The 26,646-nt window shown below is 42.5% G+C and overlaps 1 protein-coding gene across 2 annotated transcripts in view; it reads right to left on the bottom strand.

The window, feature by feature from the left end:
• The window catches only part of LOC115097050 (carboxyl-terminal PDZ ligand of neuronal nitric oxide synthase protein-like), a 238,198-nt gene that overhangs the window by 55,159 nt on the left and 156,393 nt on the right, over positions 1 to 26,646 (bottom strand). For both annotated transcript variants that reach the window (XM_029612482.1, XM_029612483.1), the window contains 2 exons: positions 25,640 to 25,781; positions 24,991 to 25,145 (listed from right to left, as the gene is read on the bottom strand). In XM_029612482.1, coding sequence (XP_029468342.1) covers positions 24,991 to 25,145; positions 25,640 to 25,781 — 297 coding nt within the window. The remainder of the gene's footprint in view (positions 1 to 24,990; positions 25,146 to 25,639; positions 25,782 to 26,646) is intronic.

The following is a 26,646-nucleotide window of genomic DNA, read 5'->3' as shown; positions in this document are numbered from 1 at the left end:
TTGGATGGAGTGGAAAGAGCCGCCTGGGCTGCCGAGAGCTGACGAAGCGTTTCACTATGGTCCTTCAGCTAGGCCACCATCTCCTGGATTGTATCACTGAACAGATTATCCCCTGTGCAAGGGATGTCGGCCAAACAATCCTGCACTTCAGGATGGAAATCAGAAGATTTTAACCAAGCCCAGCAGCAGGCGCTGATACCAGCCGCAGATAGACGGGAGGCTGTGTCGAAAGCATCGTATGCCGAGCGGACCTCATGCTTTCCCACGTTGAATCCCTTCTTTATGATGGCATTCAGCTGGTCAGGAAGGGATTCTTCAAATTCTTGTAGCTGCTTAAACAGGTTACGGGTGTACTGGGTCATATATAATTGATATGACGCAATGCGCGAGATAAGCATGGCCCCGAGAAATATCTTACGTCCTAAAGCATCAAGGAATTTCTGCTCCTTCCCAGGTGGCACTGAAGAATGGGGTTTTGGATGCCTGGCCTTCTTTTGGGAGGACTCCACCACCACCAAATGATGAGCTAGCTGCGTCTTCTGAAATACCGGGGAAGGCTGGACCAGGTAGATGGCGTCCATTTTACGGTTTACGGGAGGAACCGATCCAGGATGTTCCCAGTTGCGTTGCATCAGGTCTTGCAGGACTTCATGAACTGGGATGGACATGATTTCTTTAGGGGGGATCCAGGAATTGCAGGACTTCTAGCATTTTGTGTCTAGAATCTTCCTCCGTCTGCAGTTGGAAGGGGATGGTCTCTGCCATCTCCTTTATAAAACTAATAAAGGAGTGGTCTTCTGGTGGAGACTTACGCCTTTCGTCTGGAGGAGACTGTTCTGACGGAACTTCTGTGGAGTCCTGGGTATCCGTGGAATCATCCGTCCAGGGATCATAAGGCTGATTCGCCTGCATCCTTCGGTGGTCCAAGTGGAAAACCTGGAACTTCTCCAGCTGGAGGTCAAGGTTGGACAGGTATCTGTGCTGGCATCTGAAACCCAAGATCCGGCATCGGGGATTTCATCGGTGGCCTCGATGGTGGTACTCCTGACGGCCCCGGAACCAGCTCCGGCGATGTATCCTCCTCCGCTGAAGAAAGCGGGATGGGCGTAGATGGAATCATCGGTATTGGTGATTTTCCCAGTGCCCCGGTAGGGCACAGATGAGCAGATCCAGCTTATCCAGGAGAGGCAGCAGCACCGGAGGCATCGGTGTCTGTTCCGGAAGAAGCACCGATGCGGGCATCGGTGGTTGCGGAAGGCTTTGGATCGCCTGGACCACAAAGTATTCCGTGATTGGCTCCATCAGATGATGTCACCCACATGTGAGGACTACCATCCTGCTTGTCCTGTGAGAATAATGGAATGCCCTACAGATCTGTACTAGGACCACTGTTTTTTTAATATATTCATAAATGATCTAGATATGGGAACAATGAGTGAAGTGATCAAATCTGCTGATGATACAAAAATTTTCAAAGTTGTTAAATCACAAGATGATTGTGAAATTGCAAGAGGACCTTACAAGATTGGGAAACAGGGCATCCAAATGGCAGATAACATTTAATGTGGTCAAGTGCAAAGTGATGCATGTTGGGAAGAGCAACCCAAATTATAGCTATACAATGCAAGTTCCACATTGTGAGTTAATACCCAGGAAAATGATCCAGGTGTCATCGTGGATATGTTGAAATCCTCTACTCAGTGTGTGTCAGCAGCCAAGAAAGCAAATAGAATGCTAGGAATTATTAGGAAAAGGAATAAAGAATAAAACAGAGATCATGATAATACATCTGTATCGCTCCATGGTAAGACTGCACCTTGAGTACTGAATTTCTGGTCACTGCATCTTAAAAAAAGACATTGCAGAATTAGAAAAGGTACAGAGAAGGGTGATTAAAATGATAAAGGGGATTGAACAATTCCCCTATGAAGAAAGGCTAAAGAGGTTAGAACTCTTCAGTATGGAGAAGAGAAGTGGAGTGGAGGAGCAGCCTAGTGGCTAGAGCAGTAGGCTATGAACTAGGAGACCAGTGTTCAAGTCCCACTGTTGCTCCTTGTGACCTTGGGCAAGTCACTTTACCCTCCATTGCCTCAGGTACAAACTTAGATTGTAAGCCCTCTGGGGATAGGGAAATACCTACAGCACCTGAATGTAATCTGCTTTGAAGTGCTGAATAAGTGCGAAAAGTGGAATATAAAAATCTAAATAAATAAAAATAAGAAGGCTGTGGGGATCTATGACAGAGGTAAAAAATTAATGAGTGGTAATGAGTACAAAAATTCAATAAAGTTACTAGGTAATACATTTAGATAAATAGGAAAACATTTTTTTTACTCAATGCATAATAAAACTCTGGAATTCATTACCAGAGGATAAGGTGAAAGCTATTACTGTATCTGGGTTTAAAAAAGGTTTAGTAAAGTTCTGGAAGAAAAGTCCATAAACCATTAAGATGGATTTGGGGAAATCCACTTATCTCTGGGATAAACATGGAATCTATTGACCTTTTGGCATCCTGCCAGGTACTTGTGACCTGGATTTGCCACTGAAGAAAACAGGATACTAGGCTTGATGGACCTTTGGTCTGACCCAGTATTGCAAATCTTATGTTCTAATGGCTGCCTTCCTATTTCCTGCCCCTTCCTTTATTTTCCCCCTCAAAACTTTAACATTCTTAACAAGGCAGCATGGAAGGGATAGGTAGAAAGGAAAGGTGGGAAGAAAGAGAGAGACAGAGAGGATCTTTATACTCAGTGTCTGCCAACCTCTAACTTGTCTAGGGCCCTTCAGGAACCCCTTCCCTGTGGTATCCACAGATCCCTAAGTGTACTGGGATCACACTCAGGGGGAATGCAACCCCTGGTAAATAGGCTTCTTCTGGAAAAATCAACCCCAAGGGACTGTTGCTCCAGGAGTCAAGCTCTCTCTTCCCAGGCTAGGGCTGAACCTCTGCTCTGGGAGCCTTTGCAACCAGTTCTCCCTTGTCTGCAGTTTCCAGAGACAGACTACTGGCAACTGCTTAGGACCACATCTCCTTTACAGGCTAGAGTAAGGTTACAAAAGAGCTATGTCCTCTGTCTCCATCAGCCTATGGGAAGAGAAATCCTGAGTAAGGACTTGTCCAGCAGGAAGAAGAGGAAAGAACTGATGAAAATTGCACTAGGATCAATGGGGAAATTCAGGAATTTCACATTCATCAGAAAATCTTATTGAGCTCAACAACTGAAGTACACATACCAGCTCTTTACTATACTGAAAGTGAACAGAATGGAAAGGTGATAAACCCACATAGATAAATAAATGTAAAGCATCTCCAAGCTACTGAATTGTTGCAAAAATCAATTATCTCCATTAGCCATGCAACTTCTGTATAAGAAAAAGAACCAAGGCATGACTTTTTAGCCAGGTCTAATCTGTAAAGACCCTCAATACCCTAACTTAACTACTCAGACTACCAATTAAGGACTTCAAGCAACATGCCATTGCGCTCCCAATGGTAAGATTATCTTTAAATTTTATTCCAACTGTAAAGTTGTTTTATATGCAATTGTCTAATTTATCAGTCAATTTGCCTTGAAGCTATTCTTAATAAAAGGCGGAATATCAAATGTCTACAAACCAACTGATAAATCTCATATTCCAGAACAATAGTAAAAACAAAAAGCATAATTAAATAAATGGGGGGTGGGGGCGGAAGAGGCAGGAACATACCATACCTTAGGTAAAAACTGGGTTTCAGAATTTTATATTTTAAATTCAACACCAAATGAAATTGGAAGAGATGGAGTAGCAATCTAGTGCAGTGGTTCTCAACCTTTTTCCTGTTGGGACACACCTGACAGATGGTTCTCACATGTGTGACACACTGAACACTAGGGATGTGAATCGTTTTAGGACGATTAAAATTATCGTCCGATAATTTTAATATCGTCTTAAACCGTTATGGAACACAATACAATACAGATTCTAACGATTTATCGTTATAAATCGTTAGAATCGTGAGCCGGCACACTAAAACCCCCTAAAACCCACCCCCGACCCTTTAAATTAAATCCCCCACCCTCCCGAACCCCCCCCCCCCAATAACTTAAATAACCTGCGGGTCCAGCGGCGGTCCGGAACGGCAGCGGTCCGGAACGGGCTCCTGCTCCTGAATCTTGTCGTCTTCAGCCGGCGCCATTTTCCAAAATGGCGCCGAAAAATGGCGGCGGCCATAGACGAAAAAGATTGGACGGCAGGAGGTCCTTCCGGACCCCCGCTGGACTTTTGGCAAGTCTCGTGGGGGTCAGGAGGCCCCCCACAAGCTGGCCAAAAGTTCCTGGAGGTCCAGCGGGGGTCAGGGAGCGATTTCCTGCCGCGAATCGTTTTCGTACGGAAAATGGCGCCGGCCATACACGTATGGCCGGCGCCATTTTCCGTACGGAAAATGGCGCCGGCAGGAGATCGACTGCAGGAGGTCGTTCAGCGAGGGTTCCGGCGCCTCGCTGAACGACCTCCTGCAGTCGATCTCCTGCCGGCGCCATTTTCCGTACGAAAACGATTCGCGGCGGGAAATCGCTCCCTGACCCCCGCTGGACCTCCAGGAACTTTTGGCCAGCTTGTGGGGGGCCTCCTGACCCCCACGAGACTTGCCAAAAGTCCAGCGGGGGTCCGGAAGGACCTCCTGCCGTCCAATCTTTTTCGTCTATGGCCGCCGCCATTTTTCGGCGCCATTTTGGAAAATGGCGCCGGCTGAAGACGACAAGATTCAAGAGCAGGAGCCCGTTCCGGACCGCCGCTGGACCCGCAGGTTATTTAAGTTATTTGGGGGGGGGTTCGGGAGGGTGGGGGATTTAATTTAAAGGGTCGGGGGTGGGTTTTAGGGGGTTTTAATGTGCCGGTTTTTTCGATTTTTCGATTTTAACGATTTTTAACGATTTTTCACGATATTTTACCCCCCCAAACGGCAACAATACGATTCCCTCCCCCTCCCAGCCGAAATCGATCGTTAAGACGATCGAGGACACGATTCACATCCCTACTGAACACAACTCTCATGGGGATCCACCTTGACCTACCAACAATGGCTGCAGAACAGAACTAGGACATTCCCTGTTCAATTATCCATACAAAAAAGATATTTCTGGTGTCATCTCAGTAACAGAAACAAACACTCTCTCCTACTAGGTGCAATAGCCCTCCTTGTGAAAAAAAACTAATTTACCACCAATGCATGTCCTATTGAAAAAACACAACAAGTAATATTGATACAAATGCCTACATGCTAGTACAATACTTCACCTCGGTCACACACAGAATCGAACTTCACCAAGTACAGAAAGACCACAAATTACAAATATGGAAACAAACTGGAATGGAAACCCAAAAAAGCCACTTTGCATTCTGTGCAAAACAGAAATATAGCATCTAACAGACTTCCTGGATCTGCAATAATGTACACAAACTAATGCGCACAAAGTTACACTTGCATTATGGAACTCAAATAGTAATAACCCTACCTATGAAAAGGCAGCACTGCAAGAATTACGCCAGGCCCTAAACACCAATACACCTCCTATTAGGAAAACAGAACAAGCCAAGCTGCTATAGATCCCTACCAAGAAACTACAAGCTTGCAGAACACCCTTAGTTGGGTTACACACAGAACACAGACAGACCCTCACCAAATACAGAATAAAGTGACCATAAAACTAATGTTTTTGTGTTGTTGCACTGCTTACAGTTTGGCTTCTTGCTGCTTCCAGTTCAGTTTTTGTCTCCACATTTCTATTTATACATTCCTCGAGAAATATAAAATTCTAAAACTAGAATATAATAAATGTTTCAAAACTGATAAATGGAACATTCAATCATTAAACATTTTCAAAATTAAAAATTCTCCAAACACCAATAAAATATTTCTAAAAGCAGACATCACATAATACCCAATAATTAAAATGGCAGTCAATCAAGAAAGATAAACTTAAAAAGCCACTTTTACTTACCCTCTCCAGTAACTTTCCTACTCCTTTCCTTTGTAGGCCAATAGCACATACCAGAAGCAGCAAGGGCTGCTGAATCTGTCCTCAAGTTCTTCTTCCTTAGGGCCCATGACTAGTCTATTTCACACACACCAGTCACCTCCCTAAACAATCTTTCTCTCACACCAGTCACGTCCCTGACCAATCTCTCTCACACACACCAGTGACTTTCCTGAGCAGTATCTTGCTCTCACAAGTTTTCTCTCTTACTTACACACACAAATTCTCTCATACACTTACACACATGCTGGCTCACTCTGTCTCACTCACTCACCCCCATCCCCAACACATATGGCAGCTACAGCACAAGGTAGCCAGTAAGCTGCTATTAAAAGCAGAGTCCTGACAGGCTAGAAACTGCCACATCAAACAACCCACACAAAAAAAAAATTTTGTTATGTGCTACCTTACAATTTTTCTTCTTTTTAATCAATTTCACCAATAATAATTTTATAATATTTAAAAAATATACTTTAACCACATTTTTCACACTTGCATGTTACCTCAATGAGATTTCTAAACAAATTTTTTAAGGTGTAGAGTGATGCTTCATAAAGTTTCAGGGCACCATCCCGGTGAACCTTACTTAATTTGTTATTTAATCATAAGCACCACCGTCCACCTTATAATCCTTTTATTTTCTCAAAAACATTTTTTTTGTTATTTTGTATTTGTTCAAAAGGACATCTTATATGAAAGTGTGAAAAGATCAAAAACAGAGGATTCACAGTTCACCCAAACATACATTCAAAAACAGAGTGTAATCCCAAATGTCACTTAGCTTAAATTTGAATCCTAAGGCTTCAGTATAACCATTGGCGACGTTTGCCCCAACAAGGCCCGGTTTCGAATCGCTTCTTCATCAGGGGAAGCCACTTAGCCGCTGCACATCCCAGCTCACACTCATTCGTTGCTTAAATCCATAAAAAAGCTTGCAAAGCGCGGCTTAATGTTCCTCAAAAAATGGCGAACCTGCACACCCCTGTTCAACGTCCCAATTTAAAGGGACTCCATCTCGTGACTGCAGCAGGAATGACCTCCCTGCCCCACAGTGGTAAGAAAGCAGCACTCAGCTGATTGCTTATGCTATCACGGCACAGAGCAGTCAGCCTAGAATGTAATTTTATGTTTTTTCTTCTCCCCACCCCAGCATTTTATTTTTTTTGCAGTTTGATTATTTTTATGTTTCCTTGCTGGTATTGCGCTGATGAGAGAAGGAGAGGTCAGAGCCGGGGGGGGGGGGGGGCAGTGACACCGGTACTATACTCCTGCAGCCCCTAGCAAAGTGGCCAGCCAGCACCGATCTTCAGCTCTGGGCAGCTAATGGATGATTTCCCCAACAGCCGCACCGCAGGAAATCCCGATGGCCACATTCTCAGCTGACTGCTCTGTCCTGCAATGATCGCAGCACAGGCAAACTGCTGAGTGTAGCAGGGCCGGGGAGAGTCTTGAGATGTGATTGCTACTGCATGAACCTTTTCTTCTTCCCGCGTGCCTGGTAAACCACTTCCTCTTCCGGGCCACAGGGCGGGAAGAAGAAAAGGTCATGTTCCTGCTGCTGGCTTTCACCAACACTGCTGCCATTCCCCCTTGGGGCTTGAATGTGCTGATAGCCTGAGTAGGAACAGAAGCAGTGTGTCTCACTGAGGTGAAAGGGGGGGGGGGGAGGGAAGAGCAGCGAGTGTGCGATACCCCTGCCGGTGCTTTGCAACACAACAATGGGCCGCGACACACCGGTTGAGGACCACTGATCTAGTGTTTAGAGACGCAGACTGAAAAACTAGAATTCAAATTCTGCTGATGCTCTTTGTAACCTTGGACAAGTTGCTTCAACCTCTATTGCCCCAGTGTGATAGAGTATATGACAGAGAGCCTCAGACTGCGTTAACAGACCGGCTCCAGCTATCTGGCCCAGTCCACCTTAAGACAGACAGGAAAGGGATCCTCGGGTGGGGCATTTCCCTGAGATAAGGGATACAAAGGTGAGGCCCTGAGAGACTATGTGATCCAGATGCAGGACCGACTGGGGAGGGCAGGAGAGGCTGCCCGACTATGCCTGGAAAAGGCCCAGACTATCCATGCCCGGCAATAAGACCAGTCCGTTGTTCCTCGGATCTTCCAGCTGGGAGACCGCGTACTAGTGCTACTACCGATGTCGGAAAGAAAATTGCTGTCCCGTTGGGAAGGTCCGTTTGAGGTACTGGAGAAGATGGGCCCAGTGGATTATAAAGTGGCCCAACCTGACAGACGGAAGGCGGCCCAGATCTTCCACATAGATCTACTAAAAAAATGGGTTGCTCCGACTAGCAGTCTGGTCCAAGAAGACGACTTTGGTCCAGACGTTTCACAAACATCCGAGCCCCAGATGATCCCATATGGGGACCAACTTTCCACAACGCAGAAAGTGGACCTGGATAAACTAGTGACTCGGAATAAAGATGTCTTCTCGACTATGCCTGGGAGAACTCAATTAGCTTGTCACGATTTTATTACAATCCCAGGAGTAATAGTTAAACAACGGCCCTATTGGATTCCTGAAGCCAGGAGGCAGGTGGTAGAAGCTGAGTTGAAAGAAATGCTTCGACTTGGAGTAATAGAGGAATCCAATAGTGATTGGTCCTTGCCTATTGTAATGGTACCTAAACCAGATGGCAGTATCCAGTTCTGTTTTGACTTCCGGAAGGTCAATGAGGCTTCGAAGATGGACATACCTGATGCCCCGCATGGATGAACTTATTGAACACTTGGGAACTGCCCAGTTTATCTCCATGCTTGTTTTGACAAAGGGGTACTGGCAAGTTCCCCTGGCGCCAACTGCGAAGGAGAAGACTGCTTTTTCAACACCGAAGGGACATTTCCAGTTTACGGTCCAGCCGTTCGGACTTCATGGGGCTCCAGCTACCTTCCAATGCTTGGTAGACCGCTTACTACGCCCACATCAGGGTTATGCAGCGGCCTATCTTGACGACATCATTATTTACAGTGGAGACTGGGAGACACACCTAAGGCAATTACAGGCCGTACTTACAAGTCTACGAAAGGCTGGACTGACAGCCAACCCCAAGAAGTGTAAATTAGGGGGTCAAGAAGTACAAACAGAAGCAATTACCCGAGTTCCAGACCCACAGAGTAAGGTGAGAGCCTTTTTAGGCCTCATCGGTTACTATCGACGGTTCATACCAAACTTTTCAGAAAAAGTGGAGCCCCTCACATGCCTATTACAAAAGAAAACCCCAGAGAAGGTTAGATGGTCTGCAGAGGCGGAGGAAGCCTTCCAGGGTTTAAAGAAAGACATATGCTTGGAACCTGTTCTACTAAGTCCGGACTTTACCAAGCCCTTTATAGTACAGACAGACCCATCAGAGGTGGGGCTAGGAGCCATCCTCGCACAAGAGAAAGGAGACGAAGAACACCCAATAGCCTTCATTAGCAGGAAGCTATTACCCCAAGAGAGACGCTACTCAATGATAGGGAAAGATGCCTTAGCTGTCAAATGGGCCTTGGAGGCTTGTTATCTACTGGGCTGCCAGTTCACACTGGTAACAGATCACCAACCCCTTGTCTGAGTCGCTCTGAATAAAGTGTCCAATGGATGAGTAATGAGGTGGTTTCTGGCTCTCCAACCATTTGACTATAAAGTCAGACAGAGCAGGGAAGGCAAATATAAATGCAGACTTCCTTTCTAGAGAAGTCTCCCTTGTACAGGCAGGCACTCAACTAAGGAAGATTGAGTTGAGGGGGAGGGAATGTGAGAGTATATGACAGAGCCTCAGACTGCCTTAACCGACTGGCTCCAGCTATCTGGCCTGGTCCACCTTAAGACAGACAGGAAAGGGATCCTCGGGTGGGGCATTTCCCTGAGGTAAGGGATACAAAGATGAGGCCTGAGAGAGTTAGATAGGCCCCAGGGAGAAGAAGGAAGCTATAATGGAGTGCTGTGCTCTTTTGGAAAAACTGTTCTTGCATTGTCAGTCTGCTGAGGTAAGCAGCCATTTTGATTCTGTCATGCTGAACCTTTTGTAATTAAACTGTTGAAAAGCAGAACAGACTCCAGCCTGGTCTGTTCTCAGACCTTCTCCTGTCTTAGACCGCTCCAAGGGCATCACACCCAGGTACACAGAGGTTATAAGTCCTCCAGGGCTGGAAAATAACTAAAGTACCTGACACGTAACTTGCCATGAGCTCCAATTTGAAAGAGACGATTAAACAAATATTTTATAAAATCCAGATGGCGACTTTGGTGTAGCAGCAATGGACACTGCCTCTTGGCCAGTAGGTGGCACTGTTTCTACCTGCTTCCAACACACAGGGGATGTAGTTACACTTTACTGGGGACTACCAGTAGAGGGAGTGTTGTAGAGTGTAGACCCAACCTATTTCCTCATCTGTAGTTTCACTAATAGAACTTACTAAAAGGCCCTCACTCTAATTATGTACTCCTTAGATAGGCCTGAGAGACTCATAAAGGTAAAAAAAAAACCAACGTACAACCAAGCAGTGGTTTATATAAGATTTTATAATTTCAGAAAGTTTCCAGCGGGTTGAAAAACAAATGCACAACAAAACACCATTTTGTTTTGGGCCTATTAATTATTCCTTTCCCATCTTCAAACCAGTGCTTATAATACAGACTTTTCCCTAGAGAGCTATTCTCTCTGCTCTCAGTATTTCACCTTGGTATCCAGCCCTGTTAAGGCTAACTAGTGATAGTCTTGCATGCCTGATCTTAAGTTTCTGCTAACGACACATACATTCTTATGAAAGGTTCCTGGTTTAACTTCCAAGGCTTAATTCTTCCCAGTTTTAACTGCCCCAGACACCTACAAGTTACAGCAATTTAAATTGGCTGCATAACAAGTAAAAATGGAGCGCCTCAGGAATCTGTACTTGGACCAGTGCTTTTTAATATATTTATAAATGATCTGGAAAGGAGTACGATGAGTGAGGTGATCAAATTTGCAGATGACACAAAATTATGCAGAGTAGTTAAATCTCAAGCAGACTGTGATAAATTGCAGGAGGACCTTGCGAGGCTGAAAGATTGGGCTTCCAAATGCCAGATGAAATTTAACATGGATAAGTGCAAAGTGATGCATATAGGGAAAAATAACTCTTGCTTTAGTTACACAATGTTAGCTTCTATCTTAGGAGTTACCACCCAGGAAAGAGATCTAGAAATCATAGTGGATAATACATTGAAATCGTCAAGCTCAGTGTGCTGTGGCAATCAAAAAAGCAAACAATGTTAGAACTTAAGGGAATGGCAAATAAAACAATGGATGTCATAATGCTTCTGTATCACTCCATGGTGAGACTGTTTCTTGAATACTGTGTGCAATTCTCATCACTGCATCTCAAAAAAGATATAGTTGCACTGGAGAAAATACAGAGAAGAGCGATCAAAATAAGTGGCATGGAACAGTTGCTCTATGAGTTAAGGCTAAGGAAGTTAGGGCTGTTCAGTCTAGAGAAGAGATGACTGAAGGGGGATATGATAGAGGTCTAACATCATGAAAGGACTTGAAAAAGTTAATGTTCATCAGTTATTTACTCTCTCAGATAATAGAAAGACTAGGGGTCACTCCATGAAGATAGCAAGAAGCTCATTTAAAACTAATTGAAGAAAATTCTTTTCACTCACAGTGCATGGTTAAGCTCTGGAATTCATTGCCAGAGGATGCGGTTACGGCAGTTAGTGTAACTGGGTTTTAAAAAGGTTTGGATAAGTTCCTAAAGGAAAAATCTATCAATTGCTATTAAATTAATAAGCAATAGTACCTTATTTAATGTTTGGCTACTTGCCAGATACTTGTGACTTGGATTGGCCACTATTGGAAACAGGATACTGGGCTTGATGGACCCTTGGTCTGATCCAGTTTGGCAATTATGTTCTAAACTTTTAGTAGAGCAAATACTAGCGAGGCTTAAGCTGTCTTAACCACTCTAATCAGAGAAAGGACTTTCACCACCTGCCCTAAAGTTTACTAGGAATTAATTTCTCCAGTCAAACATTCAAGCAGTTTCCCAACACAGTTTCTAAACCATTCTAAACAAGGAATCTCCTTTCCTGAGCTTAAAGTTTACAGCGAATCAATTACTGCAGCCAAACATTCAAGCAGTGGCAGGGTTTATATGTCAATACTAAATAGTGAACATAGTAACTTTAAATGGACTCTTAGTAGCTTCAAAGCAAATCACTTTCATAGATTACTATAGCTTTTAACATTACCAAATCAAAAATACATAGCATATCTTATTCACCTTTCAGTTCCCTTTTGGCTAAAATACATGATAGAAAGAGAAAAGGAAGAACATTTAAATTTGCATGAGTTGTGTGTGCAGATAATTCCCCATCTGGCTCTGCTGCTCCTTCCTCCTCCCCTTCCACGTGGTTCTACAGCGGGACTGCTGCTGGCATTGGAACTGGACCTCCTTCATGACAGGGAACCAATTATGGGAAACCTGCCGAGTCACTCTAGCCCTGCCTACTCTGGCTCATGCTTGCTCAGATCTGCGTACCAGGAATTCAGGGGATTGTAGTCCCTGCTGGCATCCATCTTAGCTTTTCTTTACTCTGACAGGTAGCTAGATCCTGTCTACCAATGCATTATTTCTGTAGGGACTATCATGAATACTACCAATCCATCACAGCAACCCCAAACCCATCTGGCAGCCTGTGATAAGAAGTACACCATGGGATGAGAATTTGCTGCAAAGACTGTTGAGGGAACCCTGACTAGCTACACAGCCACAGTATTTACTATCGGTGCTTACTTAGAAGCTGCTGTTAAAACAGTTTAGATCAAACAGGAAAGCAATGAGAAGCCACAATTGCCACACACTATAAAGAGTTCTAGATGCCCAAAATTTGAACTATATCCTAAAGAAAAACAAACAATCAATAAGCTGCTCTATGACTTCCACACCTTCAACTAGCACAGCAGCTTTACCCCACTAGATGTCACTATTAGCTATTTAAGTTAGAAGAGTTCATGGGATAAATCCACTGAAAGCAAAAAACAAAACAAAAAAAAACCCTACAAAAAGCCAGCTTCCCTAATGAGGACAATCGCAGCATTTATTAAGTTTGTGTCTCAAACGTTATTGCTCTGTTAAAAAAAAAAAAAAAAAAAAAAAAAAAAAAAAAAATAGGCTAGGGGCTGGATTTGCCCAAACAAGACAAAGATATATTCCCTCCAAAAAGATATTTGTCCATCTCTGAAAACCAAAACCCACAAATCCTTTAAGAAAACATTTCAAAAGCCCTTGTATGTCAGGAAAACCATACAGATGCCCCCCCTTCCCAGGTGAGTTTTTTTTCCAACCTTCAATCCCCCATAATCAGTTTCATTACAAATACACAAGCCTAATTATCCCTTCTCTGTTATTCGTAGCTGCTCTCCTGCCATCATCCACATCTATCCTTAAGCAGAGATATCCTGCTCCCGCTGCCATGTCAGCTCAAGCGGAGCGCAAGTCATCAAAAAGCACTTGCCCACTCTTAAGTCACCATATCTCATTTAAATTTGCTCCAAAGCACTTTACTGCCCTACTTCATTGGATTCAAAGGGCAAAGAAAGATAAAGAGAAGCCTAGAATTTCTGGTTTAAAAATTTTTTTTTAATTAAAAACCATGGTGACTAAAATGAATATTATACAGGAGTTTGAGAAGGCTCATAAGTATGAAGAAATAAAATATATATATTGCCCCCCACCACACATACACTCACTATTAAATTACTATAATAGTTTCCACAGAAAGCATAAAGTCCACGGAACGGGGATAAGATTAAATACCACATACACTTATATAACTATCAGAGAGAGCGCGAGCAAACTAACTGCAGTTTCTCTTTATCCTGCCCTAGGTGACAGGGTGAGTGAGGCCTGGATTTATTTAGTCCATTGTCACACAATGACTTTGGTTCTCCTTTTCCCAAGAAAAGCCAGAGTACAAGAATCAACCTATTCTTGCTGTCCTGGCATTATTGGACAATCCCATCAAGCAACCCCCGCTTTAGTAAACATATGAGATATTCCTCAGCACCCATTACCTGTCCTGACCCTGAAGATTTTTTTTTAGCAATGCCAGAGGGTTGTGAAGCTGTGACCCACTGGCACCACTGTAAGAATCATCCCAGACAAGGAAGCTCCTTTGAAAAATAAGGTTCTTTAGCTGTGTTTCAAACTTGCAAAGCCAAAGGGAATTGATAGTTAACTCAATATGCTGTCTCCATTCCTGTTGCAGCTACCAACATGACTTTAGAATAGGGGGGGGGATTACTAATACATGGCTCTTGGGAGCAATTGACTGCTGTTGCAAACCGGAGAGCAGAAGTAAAAGAACCACAGCCATCTCTCAACAGGATGTCAGCACAAATCAAATAATCAAATCACTGATACCTGCTACTAGAGAGCTAGAATCACTCATATCACTGGGTGGTGCTTACAGCAATGTACAGACAATGGTAACGACATATTAGGGTCAATATTCAGAGGATAAGATAGCCAGATAAACTTATTTGGCTAACATACTGGATATTCAGCAGTGCCAGCTTTTGGGAAGTTAGCCAGGTAAGTTTATATGGCAATTCTTAAGACTGATTTTAGGTAGTCAAAAATGTTATCTAGATAGCTGAGCTTAATAGCTGCGGAATATCGGCATTATCCAGCTGACAGGGTCATTCATCAAAATGTGTTATGGTACTCTGTTATAGTGTCCAAGCTAGGGAGAGAGAACATAGCAGAAGTCTCATCTTTGAGACTTTCCTCACTTCTAAATGACATCAAATCTTCACCTCAGTGTACTACGCTGTTCATATGTCTCACTCTGCATCTAAATCTGACCCCTAAACAACCCCAACACCTCACCTCGAGCTATTAGCTGACCCTCCTATAGAGAGATAAATAGTTGACTACTGTGAAGGCCTTATAATAGGCTCTCTCCCTTCCCCCCCCCCCAATAGAAGTATCAAGGGGTGCGAAAGGTTTACCTAATTGTAAAATTACCATAAACATGCCCCTTTTCTTACCATGGGCGTTATCCATGCGTCGTCATAGCATTTTGATGAATCTAGGGGTGAGCTAGATAACTTAACTCTGCTCCAAAAAGCCTCTGGGTTATCCTAAGTTTCAGAGGGATAGCCCAGAGGTTTCAGCATGCAGGATTTTGTTTTGTTTACCCTGCTAAATCTTAAATCTAGCCAGACAAATGCACTGAATATTAGCCTCTGTATTTCTTGGAAATGTATAGATCAATAAAGCACAACTGTCTGGAGCTGAAATTTCTGCAAATCACCCAATGCTTTGAGGTGATCTAGTATCACTGCAAAATGTAACTATTTCCCCCACCAACAATTTCCCCAAAAGGTATTTATGAAATAAAACACTTTAGCAGAATTCACTAGGACAGAGGGCACTGCTCTGTGTTTAAGCAGGTAATTCCCTCATCTGCAGGTGCTAGACTTAGCGATCGCCAACAGCTGCTTGGATTTGTATTTTAGATTGAATTAGGCACCTTTCCAAACCCTCAAGATGAGTTACATTCAGGAACAGGTCTCTCACAGACCCAGAGGGCTTACAATCTAGGTTTTGCACCTGAGGCAATGGAAGGCGAAATGATTTGCCCAAGGTCACAAGGAGTGACACTGGGAAAGCGGGCTTCCTTGGTTCTCAGCCCACTGCTCTAACCACTAGACTACTCCCTCCTTCAAAAACAAAGCCACACACACACACAAATAAACTATGCTAAGCTTTCAAAAATAAATTCCTTCATTCCCAACAAGACATCCTTCATTGCATGACAAACTGTGGTGCAGAAGACAAATTTAAGCTACAATACTGTTTCCTAAACAAGAAAAGCAAACTAAAGGGATTCAGAGAGAGAAAATACAGGGAAAGCTATGATTTCTGATTGGGAAACCACTATTGTTCATCGAAAAATACGCCTGTGCATATCAATCAGTGATGAGGCCCAATTAAGATTAGCATAATAGGAATGTTACTCTTTTTATAGCTTCAGATTTGATTTCCTTCATCTCACAGTTCAATTAATACTTGCTACCTATAAAGCTCATCGTTCGTTTGTAAATGGACTTAACCCTTTACAGGTCACAGGTTCTGAATTACCCTCTCTCCAAGATATTAGAGATGGGCTGGAGCCATAGCTCAGGCCTGGATGACCTACAGATGTGGTGCACTTAGGCTCCAGGGAAGGAGAAAGTATGGTGCCACTAATGTGGTAGCCACCAATACCAGACAATGAGCAGCACAGAGGGTAGGCTTTGGAAAAAAGATGCCCTCTCCAGCTCTCAGGTCATGCCATTCTGACCTTCTGATTGGGGAAGGGTAGAGAGAAAACATGCATTTTTTTTTTTTTATGTATCCTATATTTTATTTAAATTAATTTGCTGTTGTGCACTGCTTAGTAATTATCAGCAGTTAATGTGTTATAATTAATAAAAGGAAAAAATAAATGGTTAGAAATGAGAATACTTTAAGCAAGCCACCATAAGGTGATATGAGACAGAATATAATGGAATTTGTCTATGCGAGAACAAGGGGCCCTGTGAAATCATAACTACAAGATAAGGTTTGTGTTGAACAAGAAAATGTATCCTATGTAAAAAGGCAGTGGTTTGTTTTCTCACTCAAGCACATGTGGCTGCAAAGAAAGGGATTAATGTTTTGAGGGGGCAGAAGAGGTACAAAATTCAGTTAGCAACCAAAGCTCCCTTCCTGATCCAGTTTTAGCAAGATTCTGTGGCAGGGAGAGGGGGGCAGCAATGTTTTTGGCAAAATGCCAAGAAGCCTGCCATACTGCTCTCTGCCCACTGAGGGGAAGGGGAGGACCAGCAGCAGCACTTTCAGGGCACTGGATGGGTCCCTCATGGCAAAGGTAATCTTCAAGCTGCCTGAATGCCAGCACAAACATTTTCAATATTCATGTGCTAGCTACATCATGAGATTACCACAGCCAGCCCACACACTTTGAAAAAAACAACATACATGGTGCCAGCTTGCAGGCAGGAGTGCTGTGCCAGCAGGAATGGCTTTTTGTGCCATATTGCTGGGATTGCCGACCATTGTTCTAGTTTACTAAAAAGGGAAAATATTCCAATCCAAGTAACACCCAGTCATATCCATACAACTATTTTGTAAAGCATGATTCAAAGTAGATAAATAATTTATGAGGAAACTGAAAATAAAGATCATGGGAGTTTTGTTTTTGGGTTTTTTTTTTGGTTTTTTTTTACACACCACCTAGCTTTTGTGGTTAGAGTAATATATTCTTCAGTCAGTCAAGTGAAGTATTATGGTTGCTGTGTTAGTCCACTCATATAAAAATAAGGTTATTTATTTTATTTTATTTATAGATTCTTATATACCGCGGTACGTATAGTTCTACATCACCTCGGTTCACAGTGAACAATAACTTAGCAACAGGCTTTACATATAACAGATTCTACAGAAAAACAATCGTAGTAACAAATATTACATATAACAGTTAATATATTATGTAAACAAACATTTTGTAGGTGAGACCTTTTTATTGGACTAACTAGCTAGGCAGTAGCTGATAGATCATGTACCAGGGAAGAGAGGCATAGAGGGGAATCACGTGATGCACTACAGAGAACAGCAGTGTGTCTCTGGGGCTCCTGCTCTCATCTTTAAAATATTAACTTTATCTGTGGCTATTTGTTGTTCCTGTGATTTTCTTTGATACCTAAAAGTCCTCAGAAGAGATCTATTCCAGAAATGTGGGCTGATTGTACTGTGAAACTGAAAACAGGTGAGCACGAATCAATCTCCGATGCTCTTGACTTAGGCCCTGCTGATGAAATGTCGTCCAATGGTGAGGACTGGTTCAAAATGGAGGTTACTGCTACCATGAAAGAAATGCTGGAACAGGTATTGAGCCAACTTAGAGAGTTTGACAAAAAGTAAAAGTATTGATACTAAATTGGAAATTGTGGTAGACAAGGTGGCACAATTGGTTTTGTCTGTTTGAGAACAAGAACACAGACAGCATGGAGACTAGCATGAGTGATTTGGAGGACTTGCTGACAGTGTATGACAGAAAACTTGATCATTTAGAACACCAATATAAATTAACAGAATTCTGGCAGGAATACTTAGAAAACCGCAATAAAAGGAATAATATCCAGGTTGTGGGGCTACCCGCGAAGGCAGAAGAGAGCAATGCGGTAGCATTCCTGGAAAGATGTCTGCCAGAGCTGCTGCAGATGGAAGTGAAAGGAGGGTGCCTGAAACTAGATCACTAGCTCCAGCTTCCGGCCCAAACAGTAGACCGTGAGCAATTGTGCTTCAACTACATAACTTTGGTGATAAATGTTATTTGATGGAAGCTGCTCACTATAAAGGCAAACTGAAATATGAAGCACATCGGATATATATTTTTTCAGGACTTTTCCCCAATGCTGCAGAAAAAAATGTCAAAGCTTCAGTGTACTCAGCTCACTTGATTTTTGAATCCGGGAAAGCCAATTCACTTTGATGACCCAGAGGCGGGGCTAGATGCTATGACAGGTCTCCTCCCTTACAAAATGCTGCGGAGCAGGAAGTCTGCGATTGAACAGCTTATCTTTTGCAGGTCAACAGAATTGAGGGTGAGAGTGGTCCCCATGTATATTCCTACATTTATTTATATTCCACTTTTTGGCACTTCAAAGAGTACATCAAAGCAGATTAATTTCAGGTACTAGAGGCATTTCCCTTTTCCCCCAGGGAGCTTGTGGGGAAAAGTGTTGGAATGAGTTTTTGAATTTTGTACCCGAGGCAATGGAGGGTAAAGTGACTTGCCCAAGGTCACAAGGAGAGCCAGTGAGATTTGAACCCTGATTTCCCTGAGTCATAACCCACTGCTCTAACCACTAGGCTACCCCTCTACTCCCTTGCTTCCTTTTTTGCATTATTTTTGCTATATGCAGCTTTTTATTTCACAATTTTTCTCTGATTGTAGCTTCACACTTACTGGTGACATGGTGTAACTGGTTTGGTCGTGACAGTATTATAACATGTCCTCCCCACCAGTTGTCGCTGGATATTAGAAATATCGCCTATGCACCTACGACAAGTGAGTAGTTGGCTAACTCTACAGAGGATGCATTACATGTTTTACTTTCTCCTTCTTCAGTTGTTGATGGCCTGTGCGCTGAGGAATTATTGCTTGGATCGATGGGTTTTTCTAAGGATGTATTCACAATATTTTGGATGCCACTTTCTGCTGGATTTTCATTGTCCCTTTTCCATTTTTTAATTTGTTCATAAGCATGAACATTGTGCTGCCTTGCAAATTGAATTTTGTTTTTTTATTGTTTTAATGTTTTGTTATTTTTATGTTACTTCTTTTTATTATTACCTGAATACGGTGTGTATGTGTTCCTGCCTGAGGCAAAGCTGGGTTTGGGCGAGTTAGAAGCAGCTATTATTGGGGAGTTTAAAAGTGGGCACTAGGGAAAGCAGCTTTCCGATGCGGCTGTTTTCTCTTGGTTTTTGAGCTTGTGGGGAAAAGGAAGGGCAGGTGAGGGGGGAGTTTGGTGTTGGAATGAGTTTTTGAAGAGGGTGCGGGGAAGGGGGTGGGGTGGGGGGGATAGAAGTGGTGTAGAGTTGAAAGGGAAATATGGGTTGTTGTATGGCTGGTATTGTAGTGGAGGGAGGATGTTTGTGAAGGCTGTTACAAGAGGGACATTACAAAAAAACTGGAGCTGAGCCTATTTCTGAGATGACCAGACTGAAATCAACGCGTATGGAGAGAAGGTCAACTATCAATGTGGTATTACAGGATCGATCTGTACCCTTTAAATTTAGAACAGATGAAACTAGATGGCTAAATCTTTGGTAAAAATAGTCTATGAATGTACAGGGGGGGTATCAAATCCTGTTAAACGTATGCACAAATAGTTCTGTTGCAAGAGACACTTATCTCGAAGCGAACATGTTAAATTGAGTAGGAGATGTGTGGGAGAAAATTATTCAGCGTCCTACAATACAATACAATGCATTCTCATTCATAAAATATAAACCTTTACAGTAGTTAATACCTTTCTAGACCCAGAGGGCACCATATATGGGAAGACAACAACAGTGGTGAATGATTGCGGCTCTAATAACTATCATAAGTTTTATGCTTTTTTTTTTCTTTGCTCAATTAGTTAACTGATACATAATCCCTGATTATGGGAGGGGGGATTGGAATGTATGTATGAATAATGCTACAGGTAGGTCAGAGTTGTTGTCTCAGACTTATCTCAAGTGAGCTGAGCAATGGGGTGCAAGCTTTGCAAAAGCGGGTTGTTTGGTGGGAATATAATCCTACAGGTAGAGATTATACCTTATTTCACCTCATCATAAAAAATTTACAGTCGAATAGATTTTCTTTCCAGTAGTCTAGCTATAGTTAAGGTCAGAGACATAGCCTGACTAGCTCTCTCTGACCACCATCCAATTAGCTTATCTCTGGACCTGATTGATTCGGTGCCTCAGGTTGCAGGTGGCATCTAAATCTCTCATTTAAAAACCCCTAAATTTGAGGAAATGGTTAAAAAAAAAGCTATTGAGGAGTTTACTATTATATAGCCTTCTAAGGAATACAATCCAATTCTTCACTGGGAAACCTTAAAAGCAGTGGTGTGGGGGGAAATTGTGTACATGAGCTATTTTAAAAAACAAAGACTATTTAAGCAGGAATAAATGTTGCAGATCAAGCGATTGGAGCAACAAACTCACTTGTAATGATAGGGTATATAGAGAACTGAGAACTGCCAGAGAGGAGTTACAATTGCAGGCTACTCAAATTGAGAAAAGTCTTCGCTATACAAGACAAAATTATTATGAATTCAGACAAAGTTGGGCCTTTGCTGGCTAATTTAACTAGAGAACCCTCAACCAGGGCTACTATCAGTGGGGTCAGAGATAACAGTGTCCTGCATCATTATTCTAAGGATATGAATAAGGAATTTGCCTCCTATTATGAACATCTTTACCATGTTGATGAGGGAGGTAATGGGGAAGAGATAGCTCAATATCCAGAGGAAATAGATTTACCATGAATTTCCCAAGAGGATCAGAAGCTTAGTATACCTCTAGCTGAATTTGAGGTCAGCAGAGCACTAAATGCATTACTGGAGGAGTTCTTGGCGTGGATACCCAGGTAGTGATGAATGAAGTTTTATCCTCATCCTTTAGAGTTCAGAGGGGTATTAGACAGGGACACCCACTCCTTTTTAATTTGGCTTTAGAGCAGTTTGCTTCTAAAATACAGGATACAGTAGGGATTAAGGAGATCGGAGTCAACGATTCAAATCATAAATTGCCCATGTATGCAGATGATGTACTATATTTATTACAAAGGTGGATAGATCAGGTCCTGTGTTGGTACAAACCTTTGCTGGATACAGCTTAATGTCAAGCTATAGGGTGAACTATGCGAAATCCAATATACTAGTTTTGGCCCTACTTGTAGTATTCCACAATGCTTAAATCACCTTTCCATATCAGGCCAGGTATAGAGTATTTGGGGATAAATATTCCTCTTAATCTTACTGAACTTAAGACCAATTATCCACGGTTATTGGCTAAAATCAAGGTGAATTTAATTTGATAGACCCCAATGCCTCTCACTGGTGGACAGAGTTAACCTGATAAAAATGGTAGAACTGCCGAAACTTATCTTTTTCAGCACCTCCGGGGAAAATGTTCACACAGCTCAGGTGCCAGATTTTCCTCCTTTCATTGGCAAAATAAAGTGCCTCGCATTAAACATTATGTTGCAGCTTCCTAAAGATGCCCATATTTGTAATATTATTGTTTCAGCACAGCTTGCGTGTTTGAGGGAATGGATATGATGGTGGGATGATACCCGACTTGAGACAAAGGACTAGAGTGGATAATATTTTAATTCAGTCTGTTGTGGTTCTCAAACTCATCACACAATTTTATCACTCACTTCTTTATAGTAATGATGAACAAGAGACTAGTTCTGATTTAATAAAGAAATGTAACTGAATACAGATTTTGATAATATGGGCTGGATGTTGCTTTGGAGATCCATATATAAAATCATCCCTTTGCAATAAAAATCAAGAGCTGATGTATCAGCTTTTACATCGTACATACCGATACCAGATATTTTTTTCTTAATTTAACGCTTTCAGTCATATGCTGGCAACTGTGTGGTGAGCAGGGAAGCTATATTCATGTGTGATGGGGGTGTAAAAAAATGCAAGCATTTTGGGAACAGACTCAACAAATAGTCATTGTTATAGTGGGGACCAATATTCAGCTCTCACCTCAATTATGTTTAATAAACTGCTGGAATAAACAAGAGTTATCAAGATCAGATAAATGGCTAACATCTCATTTGCTACTGTTAGGACCAGGAGGGACGTGAACCCTTGGAGCAACAGGAGGTTGGTATGACCTTTAGGAGATGGCTCCTAAAGTTCCCTGTCAGGTGGCGAGGTGGAAGAGAAGTTGGGGCTGGCTGGATCTTCGTTGTTGGAGACTTAGATGGGCCCCTGAGAGGGCGAAGAGGCGTGAAGGCGGAGCAAGGGCCAACTGGAAGTCCACAGCTCCCCGTGGGAGAAGCCCGTAGGGACCCAGGCCTCTGGGACTTAGGTGGGCCCTTGAAGATGGATGGTCTGGAAGGAGTCCAAGGTCGAGTACCAGAGGGATCACAACTTGCCAGTCCGAAGTCACACGCCGAGGAATACGTCAGAGAAGAAACAGAACCAGAGGCACCGGGAGACTCACCGGAGCGAGCACTCGTTGCCAAGTCAAAGAGAGACTGGGGCAGTCTCCTTAAGTAGTATTCTGGGCCTAGCCCATTAGGAACAGGTGATATCAATTTAGGGGACAAGGCCCCTTTACATCTCCCCGGGAGGCGAGGCCTCGCGCCTAAGGAGAGAGCCGGCAAGCTGTGCCCCGCAGGGCCTAGCAGAGCGGCCGGACGCTGCCGGGGGAGGCCCGGGGAACGTTTCCCCTGCCGGAATCCCCATGGAACCTCGCACCCGGGTCTAAGGAGGACAGAGCACGCTGGGGACCGACCCTGGCGCGTCTCCCGACCGCGGCTGCAGCCCTGACATCAGGAGGCAAGGTAGGGGTACCAGTCGTGGCCACCCACGACCGGGAACCATAACAGCTACATGCTAGACACTTGACTATAGCACACTTTTGGAAGACTTCACCACAGGTTTTGGGCTGGCACAACAAAGTTGTAGAACTAGCCACCTTGGAGCTATTCAATCTTTGCTTTAAAATCTAAACTGGAGGCTTACAACAATGTCTGGGGAAATTTTTGGAACTGGCATAATTCAAATTAGAGTATTAAATGAAATAGTTGATTGCAAGACATTTGTTGCAATGTTTGTGGGTTTCTGTTTTTGTACTAGTTTATTATTTAACCAAAATATGAATGCTTAGAAAGGCTGTTATGGATTGTCTATATCTTGTACTTCTTTTAAAAAAAAAAAGTTATAAAAAAGGAGAGGCATAGAGCAGAGCAATTCAGATATGAGCACTTACATCTGTGTTTTAGAGGTCATTTCAAATAAGGATTTCCTTCCACTGTGTGTTTGTAGCAAAATGTTTTGGTGAGTAGTACAGTATTGCTAAGTCCCAAGCCAATAAATCCTTGTTGATTAATAGCAGTTTATGGACTTCTGCTCCAGGAATTTACCCAAATCTTCCTTAAACCCAGCTGCACCAACTGCCATAACCACATTCTCTGGCAATGAATTCGAGCCCAATTCATTGAGTGAAAAAGACTTTTCTCCAATTTGTTTTAAATGAGCTACTTGCTAACTTCATGGCATGCCCCCTAATCCTCATATTATCCAAAATAGCCTATAATTTCCAATAGCTTGCTTTGAAAGACATTAGATATACTGTATTTCTGAAAGTTAGATGGGCACAGGTTTGTTTTTCTGTTGGTCCAATTTTACAAGTGCATTTTATATGTTTGGTCAGTCAGATCTCTTATTGTGTTTAGTATTACTGTGACGAAATTGCACACTTATTTGTGTTTGATATTCTCTAACTTTTTGAGTGTCTATACAGAAAGAAAAAAAATAAATTAAATTCTCAGAATAGAAATGAAGTTGGTTTTTTTTGTTAGCTCTTCATGGTGAAACAAGATGGCAGAGGCTGTCTCCAATTCCTTGGGCCTTATCGAACAAATAATGGGAACAAGCACGAGAAATGCCTGCCTCTGCCTGCACTGTCTCCTGCCCACCCTTTCCTACTTGGTCTAAATCAGTGACAGAAAAGCTTCTGGAGCCTTTAGTAAAAGATTATTTCTGCACATAAAACAGGGTTTTAAACTACAGAAGTTCCTTTGAAAATTATCCTCTAAGGGCTTTAAAAAAAAAAAGCCCTTGTTCAAGCTGGACTCCTCACTTTCAAGGATTGCACCTCAAATAGAGCTTTTAGGAGGCTGATATTACTTCAGGTATTGTCAATATAAACAAGGAGCAAATAACATGGTAAAATGAAACAGATAACTTCCGAGATGGCATCTCTATATTTTAAATTATTTAGGGTGGCACCAGTTCAGGGGATGGGAACCTCCTCTGCTTGAGGGCCGACACTGGACATGTTTTCAGAATATCCTTAATGAAATAGCTTTACATACAATTCAGGCAGACTATATGCAAAGCTAAGCTCTCTCATGCATATTCAGAGATATCCTGAAAACATGACCAGTATCCAGCCTTTGAGGACAGAGGCTTCCCCCCACCCTGCTCTAGTGAATAAGGCAGGATTTTTATTCACATTTCCCTGACAGGTAAGATCTCTGAAGTAAGCTTCTGAAATTTGTTTTAGAATATGTATTATAATTCTGACAGTACCTCTCTCATATAAAATGGATTCTAATACATTTACAAACATGTAGATTACTTATTTATCTTAAAGATATTTTATTTAAAAAAAACCCCAAACATTGTACCTGGCCATCTTTTAACAGCTGCATAGATGTATGGATGCCTGGTTCTGATCTGCTAGATGGTAGGTCAACAATCCCTTTCTCGGACCGGCAAACTCCACTGAAGTCAATATTCACTTCTTCAGTATCATCCTTTTCAGCTCCTGTCAGTTGACGGTCTTCATATAGTAGCATTAGGAAAGAAACACATTCATGACATCCTTCCTCTTACTGCCATGAAAGCATCAACACATTAACTTGTGATGAAACAGTATCTATAGGTTCAGAACGTAATCAGATGAAAGCAGTTTTCCTTAGATACTCCCTCCTGTCAACTATAGTAGCTGAGAGTGCGTGGGCAAGTGACATCCTAAATTAGGAGACAAAAAAAAAAAAAAAAAAAGGACTGCCATGCTAATGGAAAGAGCTATGGAAAGCAATTTGTGTGTGTGTGTAAACTATAACTATTTCCCAATCCTCTCCTGGAAGGACACCTATCCATCGGGTTTTCATATGCATGAGATAGATTTGCACGCTTTGGAGACCCAAGTGTGCGCAAATATCTCTCACACATATTCATTGTGGCAATCCTGAAAACCTGAATGGATATGTGTGTCACCAGGAGAGGGTTGAGAAACACTGACCTGTATTACTGTCTGGAATTTTGTGTTACCTTCAAGCTGTTGCTCTTCCACAGATTTGTCACTGGCCCCATCTGCCTGGCCATCAGCATTCTGTTGAGCATGCTGCAAACTCATTTTATGGCACACTTCAAAGGCCTGCCCTACTGTTCGAACAATCCGCATGGCCTGGCTCTAGGAACAAACCAGAACGTCTTAAATTTGAACATATGCCAGAGATCTATAGCAAAGCTCAATAACCTCCAATTCAAAATACTGTCAACTGCACAGCACTAACCCAGAGACAAAGTTGGTTAACCACTGCATGTGCTGGGTAACTTTCACACTATTTCAGGGCATGGAGTGGATGAAGTGACAGAAATGTCAACTGTGCATACCACATCAGCAAATTGATATTAAGTTGAGTCTAGCTTCTGATTAATTTAAATTTAATGCATATATTTTACATTTGAACAAAACACAGTAAGATAAACAGATAGGAGAGGGATGACGACAGTGTCAGAGACTGAAACAGGTATAGTCCAGGGTTAGCCAAGCTTTGAATTGTAATCTAAAGGGGGTAATTCTTAATTGGGTACTTAAGAGTCCTATTTTTTAGGGGGATTGTGAACTTTACTACATTCTATTTCCATTAATTTAGAGGCCAATGTAATTAGCTGAGTGTTAAAACTGTGCACTGAAATTCAGCACACAGTTTAACGCATAAACTAATTTTTAAACTCCCACCGCAATAAGTTTGTCATGCTTATGCATTGGGAGTTGAAAAAAAAAAAAAAAGTGTGCACATGCACAAAGGTGAACTGCACAGAAAAACGATTTCTGCACATAAATCATTTCATGTGCAGCAAACTTGCTTTTTGTACACAAAGCATGCTTTCTGTGCATAAAATACCAGCTACATGTCCCAGCACCGTAATTCTTGCTTCTGCCCAGACTAATACTAATGCTGGAAACCTTACGCCACCTCAGGCCAGAAGTAAAATTTCCAGTGCTAAGAAAACATGAGCTAAGTCAGCTCACCTCTCTGCATTCAGGGGAA

This window comes from Rhinatrema bivittatum, chromosome 8, assembly GCF_901001135.1.
Source record: "Rhinatrema bivittatum chromosome 8, aRhiBiv1.1, whole genome shotgun sequence".
Lineage (NCBI taxonomy): Eukaryota > Metazoa > Chordata > Amphibia > Gymnophiona > Rhinatrematidae > Rhinatrema > Rhinatrema bivittatum.
This window is presented reverse-complemented; position numbering and strand designations above follow the sequence as displayed.